The 17,818-nt window shown below is 38.0% G+C and overlaps 1 protein-coding gene across 16 annotated transcripts in view; it reads right to left on the reverse strand.

The window, feature by feature from the left end:
* The window catches only part of ctrip (E3 ubiquitin-protein ligase ctrip), a 322,022-nt gene extending 305,132 nt beyond the window's left edge, over window positions 1-16,890 (reverse strand). For 10 of the 16 annotated variants that reach the window (XM_067157972.2, XM_067157971.2, XM_067157970.2 and 7 more), the window contains exon 1: window positions 15,002-15,044. In XM_067157972.2, coding sequence (XP_067014073.2) covers window positions 15,002-15,030 — 29 coding nt within the window. In that variant the 5' untranslated portion in view covers window positions 15,031-15,044. Of the gene's footprint in view, window positions 1-15,001; window positions 15,045-15,103; window positions 15,157-15,533; window positions 15,637-15,982; window positions 16,123-16,573 lie in introns of those variants that run through there. The other 6 variants (XM_067157963.2, XM_067157962.2, XM_067157961.2 and 3 more) reach the window with 6 other exon arrangements.
* Between the last annotated feature and the right edge of the window lie 928 nt (window positions 16,891-17,818).

Consider the following 17,818-nt stretch of genomic DNA (forward strand, 5'->3'; position numbering starts at 1 on the left):
CCACGGGGTCAAATCATAAGACCTGCACCTGGCGAGCCGAACCCGTCCTGGGATTTCCCGGCACTAAAAGCCATACGCCATTTCAGTTCATTTTTTTTACCATACACGTTTCGAGAGGTAACTACTCTCCTCTTCAGCGGTGCCAAAACATCCAACTAAATCTTTGATACATTTGTACAAATAAAGTTATCAACAGAACAAATATATAAATCTTGAAATTGTTAAAATATGTCTGTCTCAACTGTTTACTTAGTATGTCAGTTATTATAAACTTTAAAAAAAGAATATCAAATCATAAAATGAATGAAACCTATTAAATTAGTCAATATATACAAAAATTAAAAATCTGCTCTGCTCTTGGAACTTATTTACACCTAAATTTGCTGACTCAGCAAGCAAAGGAGCAAGGACATGTTTGTTCGGTTCTGACTAGGGTTATGTTATTTTAATTTTTGGATAAATTTGGTACCAGCTGAAAATGAAGAATTTGACGAATAAAATGGCTTGCATGGTCGGACAGGATTATGAGGAGAAATTTCCGATTTATGTGAAAGGTCTCAGAAATAGGGCAGACTTAAGGAAAGGAGAAATTTCAAGAAGAGAGCAGAAAATATTTTGAATTCAACATGTAGTGACTAACTTGTATGTTCAGTCTTCAGCCCTGAGGCTGGTTGGTCCTCACTCCATCAGCTGTCATAGATGGCCTAGGCATCAATAATGAGGCGTAGTAGGGAAATGGGCGAGGTAGTTTCCTGTTGCTTTCCACAAAGAGCCAGAAGTTGCTGTCACATATCAGTCTGCCAAGCCCACTGAAATGCATGCACTAACCGACAGTATGAGCAACATTTTCACACCATTCGTAACGGACTGGCTGCAGAAGGAATGGCATTACTAGCATCGCTCATACCACAATCACTTTCATATTGTCAAAGCCAAGGATAAGACAGATCAATGAAAGTAACAAAATTGCTTTAGCCTATACCAGAAGACATTTACGAATCTCAGCTGTGAGAAGTTTCAACGTGAAGGGAGAAAAGGCCGACAGTAACAAAGGAAAAGATTAACGGATGTTATGTTTTGTTACTTTCTTCAGGTCCAGGGCTAGCACCGTGGAATGGGAGTGCTATGTCTGTGGATTCTCGTTATCTTTGTCCATATGACTAGAGCGGCCAGTTTAAAGAGCAAAATGGAGCTCAACAGAAAAATAGCATGATCCCTGGACCAATAAATATTTTTATTTTTGTTCGAACGAAAGTAGCTCAATCCCTGGACCAATAAATCACTAGTCCATAGAATTCTTATGTACACTGGCCATACCATTTTCTCGCCTATTAAATATTGCATATCGCGATACAATTCAGGAAATGATGTCATTGACAACTGAAGCAATGAAACGAAAGCAAAGAACTTCAGTGAACACAGACATCACACGAAATTGTTGAAAGAGTAAGACAAAATATATACGTGTGTCACTGTCAGCATAACACCAAATGTACGTATACATAATATTCTCCAAAAATCAAATATTTCTTAATTTGCTGCAGATTTTTCACTTGATATATGTAAAAGCAATTATTATGTTCCATTTGTGACAAATTTTATAGTGATATTTCAGGGATACGAATGCGCACTATACCCACAACAGACATTACAAAATATAGTACAATAATATATACAGTAGAACCCCGTTTATTCACGGTTTTTCGGATGACATAGTAAATATTTTCGGAAGTTAAATATCGAAATAAAAATGCATAAACTCTGTTAAGCAAAGGTGCATACTGTATATTAACATTAAAATGTTTACATGATGTCACTCATTGTATAAAATCAGTAATTTTCTTCTGAATTTTCTTGGTGCAGCGCTGTCGTGCCACCGTTAACAATACATCGGCTGGTGTAGGTTCATTGCTTTGTTCAACAAAGCGCTAAGCGATCTGAAATAATGAAAGTTTTTTGTTACTACTGAACTGAATACTGTATACAGTAATTAAAGCGTGTGGTACTGTATTTTAATAAAAATTCAAAATCAATCTTACCTCCAACGCATTAAATACATCATCTAATGTAACTTGATTCTCAGAACTGCTATTGTCAAGGTCAGAGTCATCTGCATAATCTTCATGACGAATAATGCAGTAATAATAATGATGATACAGTAATAATAATTCCTGTTTCTTCAAGAAAAAATGTATCATGGAACGAACTAGAGGGTAAGGAACTGTTTTGTTTTATGCTACACATGCATTCTGGCATAAGTCATAATATTAAAATAGGGTTTGCCTAGTAGCTCTCAGCACATATAGCAAGAGAATTACTAATATCGACAGCTAAGAATGAGAGGGTAAAAACAAAATATTAAAATACAATTTTACTAGAACATTTCAGTTAAGCCGGGTTCCGGTTAAGCGAAGTTCGGTTAAGCGGGCTTCAACTGCATTACAAAACAGAAAAAGATCACGAAAAATTAACGACAGATTTTGAAAAATTATAACACATTTAGAAGGAAAATGACAAAAACAACAATAGGTTATATACAGATGCAATTTCTGGCTCCTGATTACATAAGTCAGAAGAACTAAAACTTTATGTGCAGGCGCACACACATGTGAACAGGTCAGGTGCACGATTAACATTGTCAAAATGATATTTCGAAGTTTATAGACAATTTAAGTCCATTTGGATTTTTTTTTTTTGCTAGTTGCTTTACATCGCACCGACACAGATAGGTCTTATGACGACGGTGGGACGGGGAAGGGCAGGGAGTGGGAAGGTAGCAGCCGTGGTCTTAATTAAAGTACAGCCCCAGCATTTGCCTGGTGTGACAATGGGAAACCACGGTTTGGATTTTTATGAGATGCTATTTGTTAAGATAGTTTAAGTATATTCACTAAAGAAAATCACTAGACAATTTTTGAAGTCTGTTAGGGACATTGAGAGATCTACTGTATGTCATGGTTTCTGAATAAATCATTAAACGTACTACGCATCCTTACTAATGGCGAATTTTTATGAACTAATACGTTGGATAAGGGATTGTAATAGTACGTCTGGTTTCGCAAGTTAGATTTGCTTACATTAAAATTTATTCTGGCTAGTAGATCATCACTATCTATAACGCCACTTATAATTTTGTGTAGAAATAGTTGTTGGTATAATTCTCCACGAGCGCTTAATGAATTCTAGCTAAATTCTTCTAATAAGTGACTATGAGATATTCTCAACCTGTATGCTGACTGATTATGCTTCTTGTAATAAATAAACCATAAGAATCACTTTTGAACCTTTTCAATTTTATTTACATACGATTTGTAATTTGGCATCCATATGATGGCTGCATATTCTAATTCTGACCTTACGAATGAGTTATAGAGAACACAAAGTCTTAATGTTATTTATGTCCTTCCAGTTTCGTATGATAAAACCTAGTTGTTTCAGTGCTGTATTTACCATTATTTCAATATGTCCACTGAATGATAAATTACTACTCATAGTAACTCCTAAGTCATTTACGGACTACTTGTTTTAGATTCTGTCCGTTCATAAAAGTATTCACACTGAAAAGGATCATACACCGTAGAATAAGTCAGCACAAAGCATTTGCTGATATTAAATAAATGTGATTTTATTCCTGACGCTCCACATGTAGATATTCTCAATGTCCCTGCTTAACGAAATGCAGTCACTAACATGTGATACCTCCTTGTACAACTTAAGATCGTCAGCAAACATGATGCATTTGGAATTTACAACAACTCGCAAATAATTTATAAATAACATAAGAGTGGTCCTAAATTTGAACCTTGAGGAACACCTGAATTAGCATTGAACACAAAAGATTTGATCTGATGATACGTGACAAACTGATATCTGTTTTGTAAATTAAAGGAGATAAGTTTTAGCATAGGATTGTTAAATCCAAATCCTGATTGTTTTCTAAGAAGCACACGGTGATCAATCTTGTCAAACACTTTCTTGAAGTCCGTATAAATTACATCAACGGATTTATGACTGTTTAAAGCATTAGCCACATCTTGAACTAGATTTGATAGGTTTGTGATAGTTGACCTACCAGGAATGAATCCATGCTGATAAGGTGAAATGTAGCTTTTAACATGATTAAAAAATCTGGAAATAATAGTTTCGAAAACTTTTACAAAGGCACATATTATGGAAAGGGGCCTGTAATTTTGTACATCTGAATGATCTCCGGCTTTATATATCGGGCATACCCTTGACATTTTCCACATTTCTGGGAACACACCTGTATTATAAGAGTAAATAAGTAACATAATGGTTGCATTAATATATCTCAACAGCCCTTTACTATGTAAGGAGGAATCCCATCTGGCCCACGTAGTAGATTTAAATTTCTTTATAGCCTGAATATATTCTTTTTCGCCTACATGCGACACTGGGAGTGAAGAGTTTGTTTTCATGGGAGATCCTACCTCATTATTACCTTTGTAACTTACTTACATATACCTTGTTGAAATATGTGGGAAAGCCATCGGCTATTTGCTTAGTGCTTTGCAAAGGTTCACCGTTTAAAGTCATAACCCCGGGGTCTGATGTGCTTTTCTGTTTATTTTTCATGAAATTCCAAATTGATGATGGGTGTACTGTATATAAGTTCTTTTGAACGTACAGTTTTGTACAATATCTTGTCAAAAACATTATAGAAGTATTTTAAAGCTTCATTAGGATATTATGTTTTTTTTAGATGATCCCAGTTTTCTCTTTCTAGCATGTTTAAGACTCTGAAAGTCTGCTTTTGAGAATTTTGCATAATTCTTTCAGGTTATCTATTTTATTATTTTTCTATGCGTGTAGTGAATACCCTTCTTAACTGATTATATTCTAGTGGCCTCATACAAAATTAACAAAAAATTTGATAGGTGTTATGTAGAAATAGTGCAAGTTCTATGAAGGGTAAAAATATGGTGCGCTGAAATCAATAAAATGGAAACTGAGTGCTGGTAATACCACAAACTCAGCATCTGGTAAATGCATTTTAGATTTTCATGTATCATAGATACCCAGAATAATCAGTGTCAATTACAGGCAAACGATCTAGAAATGCAAATAGCAAAAGGAGAATTGTGTTTGTGCAAAACCGGGCAGCTTCATCTCACCGAGCTGCAGAGAGAACCCCTGCAAAGCTCAGTAGGAACATTTTATAATGGCCAGTGGCGTGCGGTGAACACATTCGCTACCCCAGCTGGAAAAAGAAAAAAAAAAAGCAATCGCACCCCCAATATATTACCATTTCTAAATTGGATTCATTCTGGTATCATAAAACAAGTTACAGCAGATTTTAAGCAGTTTACTTACAGTTTCACCCAATGATGCATTGTAATCGTACAGTTATCGTTTTCACAGGAACGTACAGGGACTTGTCTGTTTTTAACTAAAAATCCTAATCTAAATTGGATGAGCGATGGATAACAGACGCGGGATGATATTCCTCACGACAAATAACACAGTTATATTCACAAAGAACGCCACAGAACTCTTGAAAACTTCACCTAAGACACAAGAACACCACTGCAAAAATCCACAGTCCCTACCGCCATTACAGGCAAACCCACGGGTGCACAGCAACAAAATACAAAATTCTTGTACTCTCCGCTTGGCAATGTGTTCTTGCAGGAGTATATTGAAAAAAAATTCCTTTACACTTGCCATCAATAAATAATCCCAAAAACTTTATACATGCCAAAATCCAAAAACACTTTTATTCCAATTAAACGTTCTTCAGCTTATCCCAATTGATTTAGCATGACTATGTTCAAGTGGATATACTGTAAACATATTGATATTTTTCTTGTATCATCTGAAGCGTGGCGCTGAACACTTGGAGTCTTAACTGTTGCAACAAACATACCTTACCCAAACTAGCTGGCCTGTTGCCATAAGAGAGAGAGGTCCACAGCCCACACCCTCCTCCCCAGAAAGAGGAGGCTTCAAGGGCATGCGTCAACACAGAGACTTGAATTTGCTGACGTAACTAAGCCAATTTCGTGCCAGCAAGGTAATCCATTCTTTGCAATTGTGAATAGAAGTATCAATACGGACATGAAACAGATAGATTATAACAAAGGTAATCCAGCTCGGTAGAGAGAGATGAACTGTTGTAGAGAGAGCGGATAGTCGAGACAGCTGTACTTGGCTACCTGCAGTTTTTTAAACTTGATAAACAATAAGAAAATACAAACTTCTTTGCTCCAGCAGCGCAGAGAAAATATATATATAGAAATAATTTATATATTTTCTCTTGAGTTATTTGTTTGTTCTAATCTTGTCAATCTTATGTTAATTTTAAGGACACTTCCTCTAAAGCATTACTTTGTCAATTTTATATATTTTTCATCTAAACAGTGTTATGTGGCTGAAGATGTTGATAATATACGAAACATGTACCACTTTTGACCATTAAAAATTGCCTTAAGCAATCATTGCATCGACTAGGTGGAAAATAAATAAATACTTAATTGTGAATCTATTGAAGTGCGATTCGGACCATGAAGCTGATTTTATGTAACAGATAGGTCTTACGGCGACGATGGGACAGGAAAGGGCTAGGAGTGGGAAGGAAGTGGCCGTGGCCTTAAGGTACAGCCCCAGCATTTGCCTGGTGTGAAAATGGGAAACCACGGAAAACCATTTTCAGGGCCGCCGACAGTGGGGTTCGAACCTACTATCTCCCGAATACTGGATACTGGCCGCACTTAAGCGACTGCAGCTATCGAGCATGGTAGAGGTTTTTAAAAAGAAAGTTTTAGGAATAGAAGGATTCCAAGGAAGAATGAAAAAGAAAGTAGTTTCAGGAGAGAAGAATAAAGTGTAAGTAAACTACTACTTCATAGAGGACATAAGATGCAAGCTCAACCTGCCATCTACTGACGCTTACCAGACAAAGGAAACAAATGGACATCAACTTGGAATTTTACAGTACCGATGCAATGCAAGAACAAAGACATACAATCACAAGACTACCAAACGAGAATTGCATATGTTCACTCTGTGGAAAGTGCTGCGAAATATACCATATTGTGTTGTGTTTAAAAAGGACCAAAAGCATCATGCATATTAGCAAAGAATAATGAAAGAATTTGATGTAATCATATTGTATAATGCCCTTTCAGGTGCTTTTCCAATTAATTAATTTAAAAATAATGTTACTGGCCTTAAGAACAGCTCCATGATGATCAACTAGCCTTCAGTTCAGAGGACCCCAGGTTCAATTCTCGGCCGGGGCGCAAATTTTAACTGCATACAGCTAATTACTCTGACTGGGTGTTTGTGTTTGTCTTTACACATCACACCTTAGAGGCACGAGGAAGTGAATACATTCCTTCACATAGATTTAGCATCAGGAAGGACATCGAACAGAGACCCCAAAAAATTGGGAGAAAAGACGAGGAAATGTCCCACCAATTTTTTTTATAGTTTTCAGAAACACTGAGTTGCCAGAATTTTGTCCTGCAGCACCAGTAAATCTACAAACAAGAAGCACGCATGTCTGAGCAGTTTCGTACACCAACGGCCTGACAGAGGACATATGAGCTGCTCAGCCCGGCAACAATATTTCAAGAAATTAACAGGTCAGATGTTATTAAGATGACAACCAGACTGTACAAAATATCAGTATATTAAAAAGTCAACCCATATGAAAAATGACCATTTACATGCAAGTTCAAGAGAGTACTTGTACGAGTATGGTCCTCCACATCACATGGGAGGGGGCAAACCTTGACCTTTACTTTTCCCCAGCAAGCTCCGAGAGTCCCACAACCAGTTTCATGCATAATGCAGAGTTAAACAACACAGACTGTACCAACACTCTTCTCTCGGTATTCATCATCAGTGATTTACAGCCGTAAGTAATGGGCTTTGTAAGTTCAGCACAGAACCTGTTCCAAGTTTTCATTTAGACACGTTTTCTACGTGGAGAGAACAGCCAATTGCGTAGCGTCAACAAGTGTTGTTCCTCTTCCTCTCTATTCCTTTTGTGCTGAACATGCAAATGAATAGCCAGCACAGGCGGTTTGTTTTCTTGCTGCCATTACAGCTATTCCATGCAGAGTAACTGTCAGCCCAGAGGCTGGGTAGATCCTCAAATAGCACCACCAAAAATTATGCAGTTATAAGGAAATTGCCCTCCTCTGCGAACCATGTGACCTTGCCGCGGTGGGGAGGCCTGCGTGTCCCAATGATGCAGATAGCCGAGCCGCAGGTGCAACTATATCGGATGGGTATCTGTTGAGAGACCAGACTAACGAATGGTTCATTGAAAGGGGGGTAGCAGCCTTTCGGAAGTTGCAAGGGCGGCAGTCTGGATGACTGACTGATACGGCCTTGTAATAATACTCAACATGGCTTAGCTGTGTTTATACTGCTACACGGCTGAAAGCAACTGGAAACTACAGCCGTAACTAACTCCCGAGGGCATGCAGCTCTCTCTGTATGAATGATGTACTGATGATGGCTTCCTCCTGGGTAAAATATTCCGGAGGTAAACTAGTCCCCCATTCGGATCTCCGGGTGGGGACTACACGAGAGGGGGCGATCACCAGGAAGATGGATACTGACATTCTGCGAGTCGGAGCGTGGAATGTTAGAACTATGAATCGTTGTGGTAGGTTAGAGAATCTGAAAAGGGAGATGGATAGGCTAAAGTTAGATGTAGTTGGTATAAGTGAAGTACGTTGGCAGGAAGAACAAGATTTTTGGTCAGGCGACTACCGAATTATCAACACAAAATCAAACAGGGGAAATGCAGGAGTTGGTTTAATAATAAATAAGAAAATAGGGCAGCGGGTAAGCTACTACGACCAGCGTAGTGAAAGAATTATTGTTGTCAAGGCAGACACCAAACCAATGCCCACCACAATAATGCAGGTCTATATGCCTACTAGTTCAGCGGATGATGAAGCAATTGAAAGAATATATGAGGAGATAGAAGATTTAATACAATATCTAAAGGGTGACGAGAATCTAATTGTGATGGGAGACTGGAATGCAGTGGTAGGCCAAGGAAGAGAAGGTAGTACAGTAGGAGAATATGGATTGGGACAAAGGAACGAAAGAGGAAGTCGCCTGGTTGAATTCTGCACTGATCATAATTTAGTCCTTGCCAATACTTGGTTCAAACACCACAAACGACGGCTGTATACGTGGACGAGACCTGGAGACACTGGAAGGTATCAAATAGACTTCATTATGATTAGGCAGAGATTCAGAAACCAGGTGTTGGATTGCAAAACTTTTCCAGGAGCAGACGTGGACTCTGACCACAACTTGTTGGTCATGAAATGCCATCTGAAGTTGAAGAAATTGAAGAGGGGAAAGAATGCAAAAAGATGGAACCTAGACAAGTTGAATGAAAATAGTGTGAGGGATTGTTTCAAGGAACATGTTGCACAAGGACTAAATGAAAAGGCTGAAGGAAACACTATAGAGGAAGAGTGGAGAGTCATGAAAAATGAAGTCAGTAGGTCTGCTGAAGAGGTTAGGAAGGAAGAAAAGATCAACTAAGAATCAGTGGATAACTCAGGAGATACTAGACCTGATTGATGAACGACAAAAATACAAGAATACTAGAAATGAAGGGGCAGAAAAGAATACAGGCGATTAAAGAATCAAGTGGATAGAAAGTCCAAGGTAGCTAAGGAAGAATGGCCGAAAGGAGAAGTGCAAGGATGTCGAAGGCTGTATGGTCCTGGGAAAGGTAGATGCTGCATACAGGAAAATCAAGGAAACCTTTGGAGAAAGGAAATCTAGGTATATGAATATTAAGAGCTCAGATGAAAGGCCACTTCTAAGTAAAGAAGACAAAGCAGAAAGATGGCAGGAGCATATCCAACAGTTGTATCAAGGTAAAGATGTAGATAATTTGGTTCTGGAACATGAAGAGGCTGTTGATGCTGATGAAATGGGAGACCCAATTTTGAGGTCAGATTTTGACAGAGCTGTGAGTGACCTGAATAGGAACAAGGCACCTGGAATCGATGACATTCCCTCTGAATTACTGACTGCCTTAGGAAAACCAGCATGGCATGGTCATTTCATTTAGTGTGCAAGATGTATGAGACAGGAGAAGTCCCATCCGATTTTCGGCAGAATGTGGTTATACCTATTCCCAAGAAAGCCGGTGCTGACAAGTGTGAAAACTACTGCACCATTAGTTTAGTATCTCATGCCTGCAAAATTTTAACACGTATTATTTACAGAAGAATGGAAAAACAAGTTGAAGCTGAGCTGGGAGAAGATAGTTTAGCTTCAGAAGAAATGTACGAACACGTGAAGCAATCCTGACTTTACGTCTGATCTTAGAGGATCGAATCAAGAAGGACAAGCCCATGTACATGGCATTCGTAGATCTAGAAAAGGCATTCGATAATGTTGATTGGACCAAGCTATTTACGATTCCAAAGATGATAGGGATCACATACCGAGAACAAAGAATTATCTACAATCTGTATAAAAATCAGTCTGCAGTGATAAGAATACGAGGGCTTTGAAAAAAAAAAGCAGCAAACCAGAAAGGAGTGAGGCAAGGCTGCGGTTTGCCCCCCGTCCTTTTCAATGTTTACATAGAGAGGAATTTGGAAATGGAATCACAATCCAAGGAGAGGAAATCAAAACCTTGAGATTTGCCGATGATTGTTATTTTATCTGAGACTGCACAAGATCGAGAAGTTGCTGAATGGTATGCACGAAGTCTTGGGTAAGGAGTACAAGATGAAAATAAATAAGTCCAAAACAAAAGTAATGGAGTGCAGTCGAACGAAGGCAGGTGATGTACGAAATATTAGATTAGGAAAAGAAGTTTCAAAGGAAGTAGATGAATATTGTTACCTGGGTAGTAAAATAACTAATGATGGCAGAAGTAAGGAGGACATAAAATGCAGACTAGCACAAGCAAGGAAGAACTTTATTAAGAAAAGAAATTTGCTCACTTCAAACATTGATATCAGAATTAGAAAGATGTTTTTGAAGACTTTAGTGAGGAGCGTGGGATTGTATGGAAGTGAAACATGGACGATAACTAGCTCAAAACTAGCTTTTGAAATGTGGTGTTACAGAAGAATGCTGAAGGTGAGATGGATAGATCGAATCACGAATGAAGAGATACTGAATCGAATTGGTGAGAGGAGATCGATTTGGCTAAATTTGACGAGAAGAAGGGATAGAATGATAGGACACATTGTAAGACACCCAGGACTTGTTCAGTTGGTTTTGGAAGGATGTGTAGGTGGTAAGAACAGTAGGGGTAGACCAAGGTATGAATATGACAAGCAAATTAGAGCAGATGTAGGATGCAATAGTTACGTAGAAATGAAAAGGTTAGCACAGGATAGGGTGGCACGCAGGGCTGCATTAAACCAGTCTATGGACTGATGACTCCAACAACAAGGAAATTGCAGCATCAAAATGAGGTACTAGGCAAGATGAGACGTGAGGTAGTTTGCCATTGTTTTCCCGCAATCAGCCAGAAAGTGCTATTGCAACACGACTGACCCTGTGAACATGCATCAGTCGTGCTCTGAATGTCATTACTCAGCACCACCCATACCCCAGTGTCACAGCCATGGATGAGACCAGGATCCCCTGTGGGTGGGGGTGGTAGAATAACACCCACGGTATCCCCTGCCTGTCGTAAGAGGCGACTCAAAGGGGCCCCAGGGGCTCTGAACTTTGGAGTGTGGGTTGGCGACCACGGGGCCCTTAGCTGAGTCCTGGCATTGTTTCCACTTACTTGTGCCAGGCTCCTCACTTTCATCTATCCTATCCGACCTCTCTTGGTCAACCCTTGTTCTTTTCCGACCCCGACGCTATTAGGATTGCGAGGGCTAGGGAGTCTTTCATTTTCAAGCCCTTCGTGGCCCTTGTCTTTCTTTGACCGATATCTTCATTTTTCGAAGTGTCGGATCTCTTCTATTTTTCCCTCTGATTAGTGTTATATAGAGGATGGTTGCCTAGTTGTACTTCCTCTTAAAACAATAATCACCACCACCACTGCTGAGACCAGGACTTCAGGCAGATAAATTAACTATATTGTTAAAGTTACAATAAATGACTGAGAAACCTTCCCCACCACTCATAATTGGCACTCCAGAAAACCAATTAATTTCACTTTCACAGCTAAAAGAGTCTGCACTTACAAGATGAAATTAGTTCATATGGTTAATAATATGCAAGCATGTCTGCCATTTGAAAACCAACAGAGAAAAGCTAAGGCAGTCTTATGAAAATTGCGGAACAAGAAGTCTGTCTTCAAAAAAATTATCGTTGGAAAGAGGGCGAGGGGATAATGCAGAATGACGAGCAGGGATGCTGAAGTGGCGAGTATCACAGGAAGGTCATAGCCCTGGATTGTTCATTTGCAAAGACAGTAAATGTTTGGAGGTACCGAGATGACATTTTGATGCCGTTCTTTCATCGGTGGCGTTCTTTCATCGGTTGATGAAAGAAGAAAAATCGCTTGAATGATTTCAACAAGATTCAGCCACTGCACATACAGCAGAAGTATCCCTTCTTACAATCTCAGAGAAAGGGCAAGTGGCTCAGACAGTTGAGTTGCAGGCCTTCTGACCTCAACTTGGGAGGTTTGATCCTGGCTTAGTTCTGTGGTATTTGAAGGTGCTCAAATACGTAAACCTCGTATCAGTAGATTTAGAGGCACATAAAAGAAGGCCTGCACAACAAACTTCCAGCACCTCAGCGTCTCCAAAAACCATCAAAGAGTAGTTAGTGGGACGGAGAAAAACAACAGCATCATTATATTACGTGTTTGCAGATAAAGTGATCAGTATTGGTCTCTTCCACCTTTGCTCCCCAAATCTAACAGTGTCTGATTTTTACAAATCATCATACACTGGAAGAATTAAAGGATAAAACAGTGCAAGAACCCAATCGTGCCAGCCATCAGAATGTGCTTTCCAGATGCAATGCCAACATTTCCAGCATCTGTTATAAGATTGTATTTACAGTACAGGTATTTGAAGCAGGAAGTCAGAGTGCATGCTGCATGCACGCCTGGTGGCCGAGAGTCAAACGCATCGGTTAAGTGTTAAAAATAAAGCCCTGTATTAGTTTTTTTCCTTGCCACATATTTCCACTGGCTGAAGGAGGCCTTAAAAAATGTTTAAAAAGGCCAAAACATACCATTATTTGTACAGTCGAACCTCTCTTCAGCAGACACCGTTGGTTCTGTGGAAACATGACCGTTATGAGAGATGTCCGTTAAAACAAGCTTGTAAAAATGATAACGGCAAAGAACATCCACCTTAAATATAAGCATACATCTTTATTTTTATTATTCTAAATAATTTCTAAGTAAATATTTGCTGGGAGATATTACAATTGATTTTATAGCCTTTACATTCATTACAGCTTCAGGAAGTAATCATTCAGCTGCACAGCATTTCACCAATTACGCATGACTGTGTCAAAGAGCAATTCTTGCTCCAAGAAGTGAAGCTTTCAACATCAACAAGCAACTTCTATCAAGAACTAAGCGGGGTTCTACAAATTCACAAGTCTATCGACACAATTTGTAATACAAATGAGGCTGTCAACTACACGAGAGCTTTTGAAAAACTTGGGAGTCACCTCAAATACCCTAGAACATCTTGGAGTGAATGAATGTATCACTGACTATCCTTCTCAGGGAGATGAATTCTGCTTCCCTCTGCAACGAAACATGACTCCCAGTCCAGAAACTGATGCCGAATATTATTGAAGCCACTCTCATGACTGCCACGAGCAAAGTAATATTCATTCCCCGGATTCACATAATTCCTTCAGATATATTGATTCAATTTAGATGACTGCAGTTCCCCCCTCCCCGTTTGAGTTTCGAGATGTGCATCAACAAAGCACAAGGACAATCGCTTAAAGTAGTAGGACTCCATTTTCGAAAACTGTGCTTTTGCCATTATCAACTGTATGTGAATAGTTCACGAGTTCGAAAGACAAACACAATACAGTATACATCTTAACTCCAAATGGAAGGACATTAATACAGGCCTAGTTTATCCTGAAGCTCTATAAGGAAACAATATATTTTGTATTATATAACATGGTCCTTTACATTGTTTTAATATTACTTGTACCATCCATCAAACCGGTACCTTAAACCTTGAAAGTAACAATATAATAAAAATAAAACAATGTATTTCATGCAATTTACATCAAAACTACATGAGTTAATAAATATGTTTTAATTTACTTTTAAATAAATGGTTTAGAATCATCTAACGGTTGAATTAATAAATGCGGGCAAAGCCGCGGCCACATGCTAGTATATGCATATTAAAAAGTTGAAATGCATGCTAAGGAAGTGAAAATCAATGGGTTTTAGATGCTATTGCATACCTCTAAACCATTCAAGGTCACAAAAATACTTATCTTCGAATAGCAACTTACTAATTATAAAATGTAACCTATTTAGTGCTTATTGAAATTAATGCTGGAATGAATTTCCCCTCCACAAACTTTGGAAATTTGTTCTTGATTGAGATAAGCAACACTGGTGGTGACAAAACATGATTACAAGCCCCTGATGACATAACACTCTTCCAGTAAAGTTCTTGCTTGCAAGTCACAAATATATAAGCTTAAGAAATGAGACTCGACTTACGTGCTTGCAACAGTGAATGACAATGTACATAAGGCTACTTTACAAAATATACAATAGCAAAAACGTTGCTACAGCACAAAAGTTGTTTGTAAGGCTATAACACTACTTCCATCGTAAGTTCCAATCATGTTATAGAATAGTATAAAGACAGTATGAAAGTCATCAAGTTACACTCTGCCTGAACAAAACATCTGTGGAGCTGGAGATAAGAGGAAGTAACAGAAGTAACTTTTTTTTTTAAATCTGAACTCATGAAAATGTAAATGTCAGCACAGTAAAATATTAAATGTAATCCTAACTAATCCCTAAAAATAGATCCCCATAACTGCAGTATACTGTTTTATATTATACTCCTGTATATCTACGAAGAAGTTGTGCATTCTCCCAACCACAATTAAATCCATGGACAATATTAAAGATGTGCAATACAGAGAATTAGAAAAACGCACTTACTGACGCCGTTGAAAAGGTTCAAAGGTTCCTACCCAAGTACGTACAAAATGAATGGTATGTTTTTGTCAGCCATTTTGAAAACTGATTTCCAACACAAAAAAAGAATAACCTAAAACTTCTCAATAACAAGTCATGTAAATGATACAGTAAAGATAAAGTGCTATGGCATGCAAACAACATGCATAAAAATAAAACTATACAGCAAAATATCCATGGCGCGAAGCAATGAAATTGAGAATTGTAAGGAATATGTAAACACTGGGGTAGTCCGAGAACTTTCAAACCAACAGTATCAATTTCATACCCAAAAAGAAATTGACGTCAATTAGAAAAAAATCCACTAAAATGTTGATCATCACGGATCGTAATTATATTCGCATGATTAAATTCCAAATGTCACATTTTTCCTGCCACCACAGCATACACGAACCTGATAATCAATGAGCAGCTCCATAAATATCTATAGTATACATTGAAGCGAAAACGTCAACCAACAGCTGACGCAAAAGTCACTATACCGTGCGAAATAAGTAACGTTACTCGGTAAATTATCTGATATATTTACATTGTATTTGAGAAAATCTAAACAAGTGAAGTGTAATGTTCATTAAACATAAATTACGTTACATTCCGAACAGAATTAAAGCTGAGTCAACTAATGGTTGTCATAATAATAATAATAATAATAATAATAATAATAATAATAATAATAATAGAAAAGTTATTATATACTGTATATGAATTCAGTTAGAGAATCTGAATTTAGTCAGAGTAAATACTAAGAGTTCCAAATTCATTTTGTCCCAATCGCTGACGACTGAGCAACAACACATACTACCAATAATAAATTAATCGAACTTACGAATGCAGCGTACATACCATTACGATGCGAGTAAAGCATTTTTTATGTCCTCTCGACAAAGGGATTACACGAAGGTATAATGTGTTGTGTAAACATTTCGTGGAACAATGAACATCTGATATTGCAAGTTTGAGAAATAAATTCTAAAATTCCTTCCAGATTCGCTGCGAAACATGAAATAAGCCTCCCTTACAAGTTACCAGCATGTACGACCCCTCGAAACACAACATAACTAAGACGGCGGTAAATAATCTACTGTCGTGATAATAAGCAATCTATTTCTAGCCGTAGTCGCTTGATGTGGTGCCAGCCAGTCAACACCACCAATCGATTATATTCCGAATGCACTTCGCTGCCGTCCTCTACTGTCTGTCAAATGAGAACGCGAGAATTTTTTATTACCATCAACGCACAATCGTTTACACATAATCGACACAAAAAAATAACCAGAGTAAAATATTTTGATTTTTCATTATTTACGAAAACATAAAGCAGACAAAAGACTCGAGATCCACCACCATTACGACTTTCCTATTCGCCAAGGCCTCGAAAAGAAGCAACATTCCTACATGGAAAATAAAACTATGATGCCAAATATTTAGGCGTACCTCCTTGCGTGATCCGAAATAAAGACGGGTATTTTCTCACATAAAAAGTGTTAATTTTAAGGCCAAACTGTTTCATTACCATCAGTTCGTTTATCATTTCTCACCCTTTAACCAAACGCTTCAGAATTGCACTGATTGTGGAAAGGTGTTACAGCTCTCAAATGGATCCATGCTCCTTCAAAATATAGTTCCAACATTCTGTTATAATTTATACCTAACCCTACAATGATCTGTGCATACAGGTAAGGCTATGAATCACACATCAATTTTTATAATTCATTAAAGTCCAAATGAGCACAGCAGTGGGCGAACAATGTTAAAATCCACTACCACTTCACAGCTGTTCCCAAGTTATCAATACGCACCAAGCAACATGCTTCACAGCAGCTGACTCTCTATCGACAATCTAATCGATAATGCAATTCGACTCTTAACTTAAGACTACGAAAGTTTTCTTAATGTTGATATATAAATCGCGCGACTTTTCCATAATAAATAGTAAGAATCTGATATATCATTCTAGGAACATGTAATTTAACAGCTGCGCATCGGTATGAATGCATTAATCGTCAATTTCTCATGTTGAGTAGTATATATCGAAGAGATTGATTCTATCGACAGCTTCGATACTCTTTCCTTTTGACAGTAGCGGGAAGGAAAAAAAAAGGAAAATAAATGTTTATATTCCCCCACTATTTTGCTGGAAAACATTTCTGATAATGCCGACATCCCTGCTTTCGTGAATTTACGCCCCTAACTTCAGCTTGTTAGTAATTCGGATAGCGTAGATCTGCAATAAATAGGCATGCTTCAAGCGAAGGCCCATGAAAAGATCAAATAATTTTGCAAGGTTTAACCCTCGAATGGTAGACATAATCACCCACCTATTATTAGTAGACATACGTAAAAATGACGTGTCAAAGGAATTTTTGGGAAATGAGCAAGTAAATCCACGTTTAAGTTATCTATATTCACAAAAACAAATAATTTCACTTGTCACAATACAAAATGAAGCTAGTTTCACAGAACGGTGCACAAAACCTACAGAAACTGTTAAATGTTCCGTTGAAAACGAATAAAACATAAGAAATGAATTACAAGGTTCTGGTTTTGCCTGAACAATGGGGTAGCATGAACACACTTAAGACGTACAATATTTCAAACGATAGGGCACGGCCTTAAGAATATCAGATACTTAGGTTGTCATCAAGTGGAACATTCGGGACATATTTTCTTCTTTTGATG

This window comes from Anabrus simplex, chromosome 14, assembly GCF_040414725.1.
Source record: "Anabrus simplex isolate iqAnaSimp1 chromosome 14, ASM4041472v1, whole genome shotgun sequence".
Lineage (NCBI taxonomy): Eukaryota > Metazoa > Arthropoda > Insecta > Orthoptera > Tettigoniidae > Anabrus > Anabrus simplex.